The sequence below is a fragment of the Microtus ochrogaster genome, unplaced genomic scaffold, assembly GCF_000317375.1.
Source record: "Microtus ochrogaster isolate Prairie Vole_2 unplaced genomic scaffold, MicOch1.0 UNK4, whole genome shotgun sequence".
NCBI lineage: Eukaryota > Metazoa > Chordata > Mammalia > Rodentia > Cricetidae > Microtus > Microtus ochrogaster.
Genome location: NW_004949102.1, coordinates 10,512,700 through 10,525,366, shown reverse-complemented (window position 1 = coordinate 10,525,366; position 12,667 = coordinate 10,512,700). Strand labels below are relative to the sequence as shown.

Below are 12,667 nucleotides of genomic sequence, written 5' to 3'. Positions count from 1 at the left end.
ACAATTCTTCACAGACCTCAAAAGAACAATACTCAACTTCATATCAAAAAACAAAAAACCAAGGATAGCTAAAACAATCCTGTACAATAAAGGAACTTCGGGAGGCATTACCATCCCTGACCTGATATAGAGCTCTATTATTACAGTTACAGTAATGAAAACAGCTTGGTATTGGCATAAAAACAAACATACATAAAGCAAAATCAGCAAAAATGCAAACCAAACAAACACCTGGGAAACTGGGGGTCAGGGAAGTAGGAAGGATTTGATCAAAAAATCACACATGAATGTATAACATTCTCAAGTAATAATTGAAAACAATGAAAAATCACAAGGGAAGTCTAGGAAACCATTGGTCTTAATGAGCCAAGGAGACATGATGGCTACATTTACTATGATATCCTGGACAGGCTCCTGGGACAGAGAAAGAACACTAGACCAAAACTAAGAAAACTTAAACTATAGACTTTAGTTAACACCAATACATCAGCACTGGCTCATTAGTCAAGACAAATAGTCTTTCTTAATGGAAGAGTTAACAAAGAGGGCATTTGGGAATGAAGTGTATGGGGGTGTCTCTGTGCTGTCTTTGAAATCTGAAGTCTAAATATATGAAAGCATTTATTTTTACTTTAATAAAAGTTGATTTAGGCTCCCCATGATGGATCTATTAGCATGACTGTGGTGTCTGACTGCCTGGCCTACTTGATGACTGTGAGATGAACTCAAAGAGTAGAAGTGTTAGTAGGACAGCCAAGGTTTAAGAAAACAAAGAACCATCTTATATTGGCTGACGTCAACATAAAAAAACCCCAAACAACTGAATAGAGTGAAATAATTAGATTTTAGGAGAAGTCACGTGGGGTTGTACAAATTTGTCATAAATAAAGAATTAAGTCCCTGCAGCTGTGGAACTTCTGTGCCTGACAAGGAGGGGAGTAACAGGAGCCTTCAACCATATCCTAGCTCTATAGGACTGAAATGGGAGGCCAAGACGCTGGTTCATGGGGGAAGGGTCTGTGAGCACCCTTGCAGCTAGAGGAGTCCCATGAGAAATAAGTCTGCTAAACTCTTATTGCTGTTGTAGCCTAGTCAATACATTGGAAACCTTTGTAGATTTAGGGTAGGGAGGCATATTCAATGAGTTTTTACTACCATGTTTACTGAGATTATGTGATCAATTACCCCTTCCCTTTTAGCATCTATAAATATCAACAGAAAAAAAAACAGCTTAGAAAATAGAGGGCCCATAACATATATCTCTGTTGGGGTGCATATGTGATTTAAGGGCTGAACAGTTCAAAGAGTTATTCAGGTTTCGAGCATGCTGCAAAGGCAGAGTATACGGACTGGCCGTTAAAACATTCATCAGTGGGTGGGAGGATGAGCCGCAGCAATGTTTAAGAGTGAGCTGATGATGAAGTGAAGTGGTCAGAAAGAGAAAATGACATTTTAACTTAATTGAAATAGCCCTGTAGGCTAGTGGAGACAGTGTGGCACAGTGATAGATCTAGAATATATTACGTAGCATAACAAGATAGAGTTTCTAATTAGAAAATGTAACACAAAATAAAGGGTGACACATTAATATTGATTACAACTCAGATGAATTTCAAAAGAGCTATATGTAATAATTCCATGTACCTAAGACATAGAAATCTTGTTGAGGCACGAGAAGAAAATGATCAAAACTAATTAACTGAAGAGGACCTTGAACTTCTGACCCTCCTGCCTTCAACTCTGAAACTTTGGGATTACAGGCCAGTGTTACAATTCCTATTTTACGGGGTACTGGGGATTGAACCTGGGTGCTGTGCATGCTAGGCAAATAGTTTACTGAATGAGCTACATTTCCAGCCCTTTAGATACGTTTAAAGAGAAAATGTTGAACACTGGATTTTTGAATAAAACATAACCATGAATAAAGGACTAAGGAATATAGCCTTAATAGAAAAATATGGCCTCCTAAGTAGGAATTTAGCGTAAGTAGCACAATGCAGTTTATGACCAAGGAAGCTGCAGATCCTTAATCCTGGAGATTTGAACAAAATCCATGATAGAATGCAGGAAGTCTGTGAGAAAGCAGCCGGAGCAGACCATGCCCCAGAGTCACCTTCCGGTCTGTGTATCAGAGGTATCCATATAGAGTCGAGAAATAAAGCCAGGCATTTACAATCACCTGATTCTTAACACAGATGGTAAGCATACTGCAGAAAGGACAGTCCTTTCAACAGGAAACAAAGGCAAAACCAGACAACTGGGATTGTGTTAAACTTAAGCTAAAAAGCTTCTGAAAAGCCAAAGTCAATAGAGTGAACAGACAACTTACAAATTGAGACAAACTACACTGCTAATAAGGGTAGACAGATAGAATGCATATGAAATTTTTAAAAAAGGCAATAAAAAACAAAGTGTACAGCATCCCCAAATAGATATTTCTTAAACACCTCAGAGAAGTTTAGAGAAGAATGGTGATTACTGGAGGCCAGGTGAAGAGGGCTGAGTGGCAGGAGGTATGTGCAATGTCCACCATGAATGCGAATACTCGTTTGCTCATCAACGGGCCTGAGAACTTGAGTTAGATCACCAGAACTCACATGACAGAAAGAGAGAGTGACTTCTGCAAGCTGTCCTCTGACCTCCACACACATGCCGTGCCACATTCATGTGTGCAGACACACAGGACAAGCACAAGCCACATTCATGTGTGCAGACACACAGCACACGCACAAACCCAGCGGCCAGGAAAGGACTGGAGCTGTAGGTTCAGGCAGCTGTGCGCTGCTGATCTGGGTGCTGGGAACCGAACTCAGGTCCTCTGCAAGAGCAGCAAGCCCTCTTTATTGACAGGTTCTCTCTCTGTTCTCCAACTGAAAAACAATCTTAAGGGGAACATGTACAAAGAAGTCGAGGGGGAGAACACCCTCAGGAGATGGAACAGCAACCATGAACTGTTGAAGTCCAAAGGTAACAGCAATATTTTCTGCAGGCAGCATCTAGAAAAGGGAAGGAGATCCCTTTGCATGTAAAGGAGACAGAGTGACACTTAGGAAAATATTAAAATAAATAGGAAAAAAAATCACCCTTGGAAATGCCATTCACTCTGATCTGGACAATGTGTGACCAACCATACTTTGCCACCAAGAGATGATAATTTTCTCAGGAGGCCATGGCATGTTTCAGATGGGTGAGGATCCTGCTGTACTTGACTGGAGAGATGTTTAAAATGAAAATGACTTTCTGCCACTTGTCTCTAGTCCATTACAGTTGTAAAGTGAGTTTAATGCAGCAAGGCATTTACCATAGCAAAGAGTTACCAGGGTGTGGAACAAGAAATAAGCCTGGTCCCCCTCATCTTGCTGGGCTTCATGCTTTCTCGTCTCTTGACCTGGAAGTACTTAAGATGATGTAATCTTTTGGTCTAGTTTTCAAAACAATAATAAAGAGCTGTCCTTTTTTAGACACACTCTGATGTAGAGTCACACCGACATGGGACAATCAAAGTAGGCCAATAACAGAATCTTCTTCTTTGTTCAAATGACGAACATCAATGGGCATCTCTCTGGGAATTGAAGAACCTGGAAAGTGGGGGCGAACTGGGTTGACTGTTCGCAAGATAAGCCAGGCTTGCTGGGTGCTTTGTTTTAACAAAGATACCAGAAGTAGTGATTACAGTTCCCTTGGGTTGTGAACTGATTTTAAAATGGATGACAGTTAGTTAAATCACTCACTGGGTGGAATAATCACCCTGAAATGAACTGAGAGGGTGGAACTTGTATTATAAAATGGAACTGAGCACACTAGACACAGTACTAACGGGCGTAGCAGAAGAAATCTTTGTCAGAATCACAGAGATGATTAAAGACATGAATTAGACATCAACTCCACTGGGTACTCTCAGTGACATGAACACAACAGCTAAATTGAGCAATTACAAAGTTAAGTGTAACTCGGAGAGCATCTTTCTCCTTCAGAAAACAGTTGATGTCAAGTTAGCTTTGCTTGTCTGCATTACTCAGTGGCTAGCTGCAAACGGTTTTGTCTTGTTAAACCCTTTTAGAATGGACAGACTAGACATCTGGCATGGTATGACACTCAAAATAAAAAATGTATTATAAAATATTATATATATATATATATATAAAATATCTGTATCTTTATATAGATATAGATATACCACCAACCAAGCACATCCCTTCTAAACATCACTCAGAAATAAGCCTGCATCCACAGGAGCCAAAAGAAACTAGGAAAAGAGACACCTGGTCCCTTTTCAGAGCTGTTTGTAGTTAGCAAAGAGGAAATTAACTCTGACTTTTTTAGAGAGAGGAGGAACAGAGTGGGCCTGGGAGAGAAAAGGGATGATTTCAGTGGCTGCTTGTGAAGGAACTGTGATTAGGGATTGTAAAGTTGGAGTGGCCTTTCATAGATGGCTCTTTATGCAGACTGTCAAGTGTATTACCAGCCCAAACTACCCTGAACAGGTACATTTCTGTTTGTGTAGATTTCTGAGGCTGAACATGTATACTTTTATAATTAGATAAAACAGTATTTTAAATAAATGTGTAAGTGAAAAGTATACCTTTTAAAAAAAATCAAAGCACGTGATATGATTCCTCTCTGAACAATGCTTCTGCAACAGTTGCAAGGATGGAGCTATGACGGTACTGCACTAGAGAGTAGAAGCAATGAGCCTTCAAGGATTCTTACAGGCTATAGGCCTGGGTCTCACGGAACAATTCACCTCTGTAGATTTCATCTACTCCTTTTGCATTTCTAGGCTGCAATTGTGATTATCCAAAAAATAATAACATCTTACAGGGCACTGATAAACAACTGATTCAAAGTTTACAGTCACAATAAGCACGGGCAGTTTCTTCCTAACGACCACCTGACTACTAGCCCTAATAGGACAGGGATAATCTCACTGCTCTCTTCCTGCCAAGAGTTTGCTTTTCCTTATTCTGCTTCCATCCCTCCATTTGCACATAGAAGCTCGCCTTCTCCTTTATCCACACCACTGTTCCTCAGCCTCTACTCTACATCATGCATACTGATGTACGTGTGTAATGCTTTCTAAAGAGCATTTATTAATGGTTGGAGTGATGGTTCAGCACTCGCTGCTCTTGCAGAAGGCCTAGGTTCCCAACATCTACATGGGAACTCATAGCCACCTATAACTCCAGTCCCAGGGGACGCCACACCAGCTTTTGGCCTCCACAGGTACTAGGCACAGACACAGTAAATATACATAAATGCAGGAAAAATACATATACATAAATAAATCTTCATAAAAGCGTTTATTTTATAGCAATTAAAGTGCATGTGCCTTAAAGTTTTCTAATTATTTTCCTTTGACCAATTGGTCCTTGATCAAAGGGTTATCATTTTTATTTTATATCCTAATCTTCAATTTCTTAGAAATCTTTAACTGTTATCTCTCTTTCTTTTTCTTTTCCAGAATAATAGTCATCCTTATTACCTCTATTTTCTATTTCAATCACTTCTATTATTCTCTTTTTAGATACCTTTTATTAGCTTTTATCTAGTTAGAGGAAGAATGTAACCATGCATTCAGGCTCTAAGAGAAATTGTTGGAAGGAAGACAAAAGGAATTGGTTTTATTTTTTTCTTGAGACTCAGTATTTCCATCTTACATGATGTTGTGTTTCTATGGTTTAGCATGAAGCCAGGCTTCTCATACTCCACAGTGGGAAGCAGAGATGAGTTCTTCCCCAGATTCTCAAAGTGAGAGAGTTGCAGTGTAAACAAAATTCCCACACGGCTCTGACACCCTGGAGCATGCTCCATTAGTGACAAGCACACACTCATGTTCCAAATGGAAGCCCTCAGTCTGGCCCTGCAATCCCGTAGCAGTTGTCACCCTTCTTGTTACTTACTCTGAGATGTGGAGAGGTTGGCGAAAGCTGACTTTGTTCTGCCGGCCAGCCATTCCAGGCTTTCGTGCATGTTGGCCAAGGCTTTGAGGTCACTGACGTCACGGAGAATGTCTTGTGGAGGAATAAGTTTGTCACCAAGGTTCCCAATTAGAACTTCAGATTCCTTGCCAAAGGCTGCCCTGAAAAGCAAATCAAAGCCACATCTCACTTACTGCTTGGTAAAGGCTGGGGACAGGTTTCATTCACTTATTTTAAAAAGAATCTGAAGCAAATAAAATATAAGATTAATTCGTGTTATTTAATCACTAGGACCCACATGACAGAAGGAAAGAACGGGCTCTAGACAGTTGTCCTCTGACCACTCCCTCTTCCCTCCCACCCCATGGGGGTAATAATAAATATTGTTTTCAAGTTTTTGAAAATAAAAAATATATCTGTAATTGAAAATGACTATAATTCATATGGGGCTCATGTGGAAAAATTGTTCTTAGCTGTACATCATTAAACTAATATTATTCTCAATATTTAAAAAAAGATTAATTCATGTTATGACACAAAATCTAGGAACAAGCAAAGTAGTGCAATGAAGGCATCTTTTAACTCACTGGGTTTCCCAGAGCCCATTGTCTTCAAATGTTCTTAAGGGTGTGAGGAAGTTACACAGTGCAATAAAGGAACTCTGGAGACCACATGCCCAAACACAGCATGTAACAGGGTAACATTTTGGAAAATGAACTGCTCTATTTTCACAAATCTTTTATTCTAAGAGGGTGTAGAGGGAGAGAGGGAGAGAAAGGGAGGGGAGGGGAGAGACTGCTAAAATGAGAAGAGATGACTAGGAGTGAGGTTACACATGGTGGAAAAGCAGAGCTGACACCAGAGGAAGTTGAGAGAGGTGCCTGGAACCTTTTCTAAGTCCTAAAGGCTTTTAAAACTCAAATAATCTTAGTGAACAGATGTGGAAGCTCTATTTAAATATAAAACCACAATTTCAGCTTAAGTAAACAGTGAGTAGTAACATAAAACACAATAAAAAGACTTTTAGTGGACATACAGGCACTTAAGAGGTGCTGTTCATTGTAACAGAAACCCTGCTGTGAATTAAATGTTGTTAAAGATGTGTGACACTAAGTCGTCACTCATGATTAACCTCATTTTAACAGAGGGTTATGTTCTTAAAAGGGAAAGTTACAGGTGACTGGCTGATTTGGATAAGTTGTGGTTAAGAGGCAATAAAGCATATGAACTGAGCATATGATATTTGAGTGTGTTGACAAACTCTGCCTGTGATCTGAGTAAAGATCTTGGGGTAACTGGCTCCCCAAGTGGCATAAATCTAACTAGTTTCCAAGAGCCGTATGTGTAAAAATTGTGCTGCGGCTTCAGAGTTGGAAAACTAAGGTGTGAAGCCCTAGTCAGCTGCTTGCTGAAGGTGAGATGTCGGACTTCCCTTCATGATGCATCTGGTGGTAGTGGCACTGACCTCTTCTGAAATAAAATGAGGATTCGTTGAGGTGATTCTGAAAACTTTTCATTGGGAAAGTATCAATAATCATGAAAGCAGAATATTAACAAATCCAATGGTCATTCCAGTTTCAACACTAAGAACACACAGTCTTTTATCTTTCCTCTGCCCAGGAATATTTAAGTGCCTAACACAATGCCTGGTACCTAACAGAATTCATAATATTTTATATTTTAGTTATTATTTTCTTAGGGGCATTGATAAGGCTAGTTATTTATAATCAACTCGAGGTATGTACTTATAAATACACTTAAATAGTAAGAGTGAGCAGTGGGAACGAAGTCTCAAGGGGTAGTATGGCAGATAGAAACTTCTAGTACTACAGTTACTCTAGAAGTGAATTACTGTCACAGGAATCACTGGTCTCTCACCTAGTTCTCACCTGGTAAAAGGCCCTTCATATTATTGTGGTTGAAAGTATGACTGATGTCAAAATTATGAAACAAACAATCTCATTAAATTTTACTGCCCACTTGCAAATGTGGTACTGAGTGCCATGTGATATGAAATCAGAGTTGTGTAGGAGGATCGTGGTAGATAAGGACTAATTTTGCCTACTCCATTTCTGGCGTGCTGCCATAGCAACTGAGCTACACTGATTCTTCTCAAACTGGAGACCTTGAGAGTGGAAGTCACAGCTAAGAACGATGGAGCCTAAAGGTAAGATGGCTGAATCATACTGTGATATCATAGGTACCACACTTCAGCCCCCCAGACAATTTCTTCTGGTCTTCAGGTCAGAGGAACAGAAAATGAAGGCCTCTTTGATTAAGCTACTGTTATTTCTACTTTGCTAGTAGCAGTTAAATGCAATTTTTAACTGACATAATCATCTAATCAGCATAAGTGAGGTTATACTCAGAAAAACTCCTCTGAATTTTGTTATCCCTAAAAATCTAGTTACTGGGAAAAGCGAAACCTAAGTCTCCTTCATGATGTGAGGCCAGAAAACATCTATAATATCTTCCCTTGGGCCAGGCTGCAAATATTTGCTTTTCTTAATATGTCCTTATAAATCAGCTTTTCCAGTCCCTTAATCATCTTTGATAGATACAATACAAAAAATGTCTCTGAGCTGGGTGGTTAAAAAGCAACAAGGGAGGCGAAGAGCTTTGAAGGCCAGGCTTGGAGCCATTTTTATGCATGTAGGTCTAACTCTGGGTGGAATGTGACAATCAAGACGAGTATTTATGCAGAAGTCTAATCCGTGTGTGCAGGTCTAGGAGCCCCAGGCATGACTGTGTGCTTACAGCACGGGATGCTGGTCCTCTTCCCTCTGCATCACTGAGATTTGCTTAACCTCCTCAGACAGGAGAGCAATAGACTTAGAAAAACACAAACTGCCTCATGTTGAATACATAGTAGACATATCATTTGACAGGAATCCATAATCACCCCCTAACAACCTGGAAGACACACAGAAACCATGGCATGGAGAATAACTGATTGACAGCTATAACTATTTCACATACAAAAGCATTCCTTTGAGGATTTGTGTATGTGTGAAAGAGCCTGGAGGAAGATTTTTATGTGTTAAACAATAACCTTAGGATTGCAGATTTATTTTCTAAACTCTGATTTATTATATTATACCATGTCTGTACTGTGAAGCCATTAGAAACTATTCAGTGGAGAATTCTTAATAGCACAGAAAATGTTTGGTGTGGCTTCTTTGTAATGATGATAGGTAGTTGGGTCAAATAAACTATTATTACACTAGGCACCAAGTATAGTCTAGGAATCCCAGGAAAGGAGACAGGAGGACACAGGAATCATAGACACTAGAACAAAATTAGGGGAGGGCGGTGAGCTTGTAGCTGGCCTTGAGTTGTGCCTCCAGCTTGCTAAAGACCTAACCAATGCTCCTGAAAATATCTCACAGCCACACTGATAGCTACCAACATCTGGATGAGAATTATTGCCTTTCTATATTTGAATTTTTACAGTATTTATCTTCTTCCTATTTTTAAAAATATGTTATTTAATGGAGATGTACTTTTGAATGCCACAGGCAACAAAATAATTATATTGAGAAGGTGAGGGTAATAGGTACCTGGTAGTAACAGGTCCTCCCTCATCACTGCACAGAGATGACATGTTAGAAACAGAAAAGAAAACTTACAATGTCTATGTTTAAAGAACTGATCTCTAGGGAAGAGTACCCTTCAGAGCCAGCTGGCCAACAAGCTCGCGCAGACCATGAAACTGAAGAAGTGTGGTAAGCCTCTTCAGTTGAAATTTTACCACACTTTTTAAAAAATCTTTAAAGACCTTGATCTGACAAGGATTCATTTAAGAGAAATTTGCCAAGAGTGTTAAATCTGTTTAACTTAATTTTACTGCACAATTATAATCTTTAAAGAAAGTCTATCTGACAAGAATTCATTTCAAAGAATTTTGCAAAGGATGCACAAAACTGTCTCCATTTAGAACTTAAATAATTCTGTTATCTACTGAAAGGAAGGGGAAAAAATCTGCATTTTCAGCAGGCTACAAGGAATTATGAAAGAAACATCATAAGTGGTTTCAAAGGTGATTGATTTGAAGATGTGGGCTGTATCAGACATGACACACACCCATTTCTGTGTCTTTCCCTGTGCCTGTTCCTAATCTTTTACTGCTGCTTCAAATTGCTGAGCTCAGCTTGGAGGTAAGGATCCTGGAGTATGTTGCCTCAAGTGCAAGCCCACTGTGTTAAATGAAGGAAGAACAGGGAGGGGCAAGGACCTATGCTCGCGGCTATACATATAGACAGATTCCTTCCTTTCTGGTCTGCCACGTCCACATGTAACAGGCACCTGAGGTATGGGGTTGTCTTCCTTGCCTGAAAGATTTACACCAGTCCCTGTTAGTTCTACTCAGGGTCTTATTCAGGCACAGAATCTTGTTTAACAGTGTTGCTGGCCAAGAGTGTAACAGTGCAGATTCCTGCCCTTCCCTTCCCCACCATACACTCAACCATCCAGATGGAGCTGGCAAGGTAGAACAGCAAGATGGCCTGGGCAGAATTCGGTTCTTACCAGTTGGAAAGCTACTTATAATTTTGGCATGTTGGAATAACTGACCCAAAGACCAATCACATTGTACCCTTTAATAACAAGAATAGATGAGTCTGGGGATTTGGGAAAAGTAGAAAGGATTCCTTCCTTTATTAGTATTATTACTCATGGAACTTTTGCTCTTTCCACTTCAGCTTTGGGCTAAGCCAGCCTGGAAGTACCTAGGAAGGAATGCTCCTGCTGGAAGATACAACAGCGGCTGTGTTTAATTGAAAAAAGGGCTTGTCATTGGGCTGCTCTGAATTTTTCACATGTTCACAGGAGACAGCATGGTAAAGCAACGCTATCCAGACAAAGGAAGACTCATAATTGTTGATGCTTTTATTTCATTTACTATTTTATTAATGTTGACTATAAGTACAAGGGTTTCAGTCTCCCCATGGCCTTGCTAAATTTACTACTTCAGTGGATGAATGTATATTATTTAACATTATATAATGCTTATGAAAATAGAGCCATTCAGCTGTGTTGGTTAGCTATCTCTCACTGTTACAAATCCCTAAGATAATCAACTCATTAAGATAAGAGGCTTGTTATGGTTTAATTTTTGAGGTTTCAGTCTATGAGAAGTTAGCCCCATTGGTTTTGGCCTATGGCAGCCTGTAACCGTAATCTCAGGCAAAACCATTTACCTAGCCAGGAGACAAGTGGATACTGACCCTGTAGTTCATGATACTAGAGAATCTAAGTAACAAAGTGAACCCTAAGAAAAACATAGATAGATTCATCTGGAAAGGGAAAATAGAATCACCTGACAAAATTGGGAGTGTGGGGGTCGGGGGAGAAGGAAGGGTGGAAGGGGAAGAGGAACAGAGAAGGGGATGGAGAAATTGAGGAAACAGGATAGTTGAGATGGAGAAAGGACAGAGATGAGCGCAAGGAAAGAGATATCTTGATTGAAGGAGCCATTATGGGGCTAGCAAGAAACCCGGCATTAGAGAAATTCCCAGGAATCCACAAGGATGACTGCAGCTAAGACCCTAAGCAATAGTGGAGCGGGTTCCTGAGCTGGCCTTGCCCTGTAGTCAGATTGATGACTATCTTAAATGTCACCATAAACCTTCATCCAGCAACTGATGGAAACAGAGGCAAAGATCCACAGGGGAGCACTGGGCTAAACTCCAAAGTCCAGTTGAAGAGTGGGAGGAATGAGAATATGAGCAAAGAGGTCAAGACCATGATGGAGACACCCACTGAAACAGCTTACCTGGGATAATGGGAGCTCACCAACTCTAGCTGGACAGGAAAGGAACCAGCATAGGACCAAACTAGATCCTCTGAATGTGGGTGACAGTTGTATGGCTAGGGCAGACTGCGGGGTCATTGGCAGTGGCATCAGGATTTATCCCTACTTCTTGCACTGGCTTTTTGGGAACCCATCCTCTTTGAATGGATACCTTACTCAGCTTAGATATAGTAAGCAGGTCTTGGACTTCTCCAAAGCAGTATGCCTTTACCCTCTCTGATGATTGGATGGGGGATGAAGTGGGGAGAAGGTAGAGGGAATGGGAGGAACTGTGATTGGTATGTAAAATGAAAAAAATATAGTTTGTTTTCTTTTTTAAAATAAAATAAAATAGATGAAAAAGTAATAGAATTGTCCAGTTACCTTGATTACAATATTATTTTCCTCCAAGTCTAACCTTCCACAATTTTCAGCCATGTGGTTCCTGATATATTATCATGTGAGGAACTAGTTTTTATTTTTAGTAAAGAACTAATCCTCTCTAGATGTCTGTCTCTTCTTTCAATGGTTACAATAATTTTCCATTTCTTTTCTTCACCCATTGTTCTTCTACCACTTAGAAAAAAAAATCACAGCGGGGCCGAGGAGATGGCTAAGCTGGCAGAATGCTCGTTTTCCAGGCATGAGGACCCGAGTTCAAGTCTCTAGCATCCAGATGAAGAAGGTCGGCAGAACAACACATGCCTGTGTGCCTAGCACTGTGGGGGCAGGTACAGGAGGATCCCAGGGGCTTGCTGGCCTGACAGTGTACCTGGATTGGCAAGCTTTGTGAGACCCTGTCTCTGAAAATAAGGTGGAGAGCAATTTGGGAAGATAGTTGACATCAACCCGTGGCTTCCATGTGCACATGTTCCTGGTCTTTCTCTCTGTCTCTGTCTCTGTCTCTCTGTCTCTCTGTCTCTCTGTCTCTCTCTCTCTCTCTCTCTCTCTCTCTCTC

The 12,667-nt window shown here is 40.3% G+C and overlaps 1 protein-coding gene across 1 annotated transcript in view; it reads right to left on the bottom strand.

Annotated features, from left to right (window-relative positions):
• The window catches only part of Exoc4 (exocyst complex component 4), a 719,572-nt gene that overhangs the window by 112,775 nt on the left and 594,130 nt on the right, over nucleotides 1-12,667 (bottom strand). Inside the window, exon 14 of the mRNA XM_005365800.2 lies at nucleotides 5,901-6,079. Within this exon, the coding sequence (XP_005365857.1) occupies nucleotides 5,901-6,079 (179 nt within the window). The remainder of the gene's footprint in view (nucleotides 1-5,900; nucleotides 6,080-12,667) is intronic.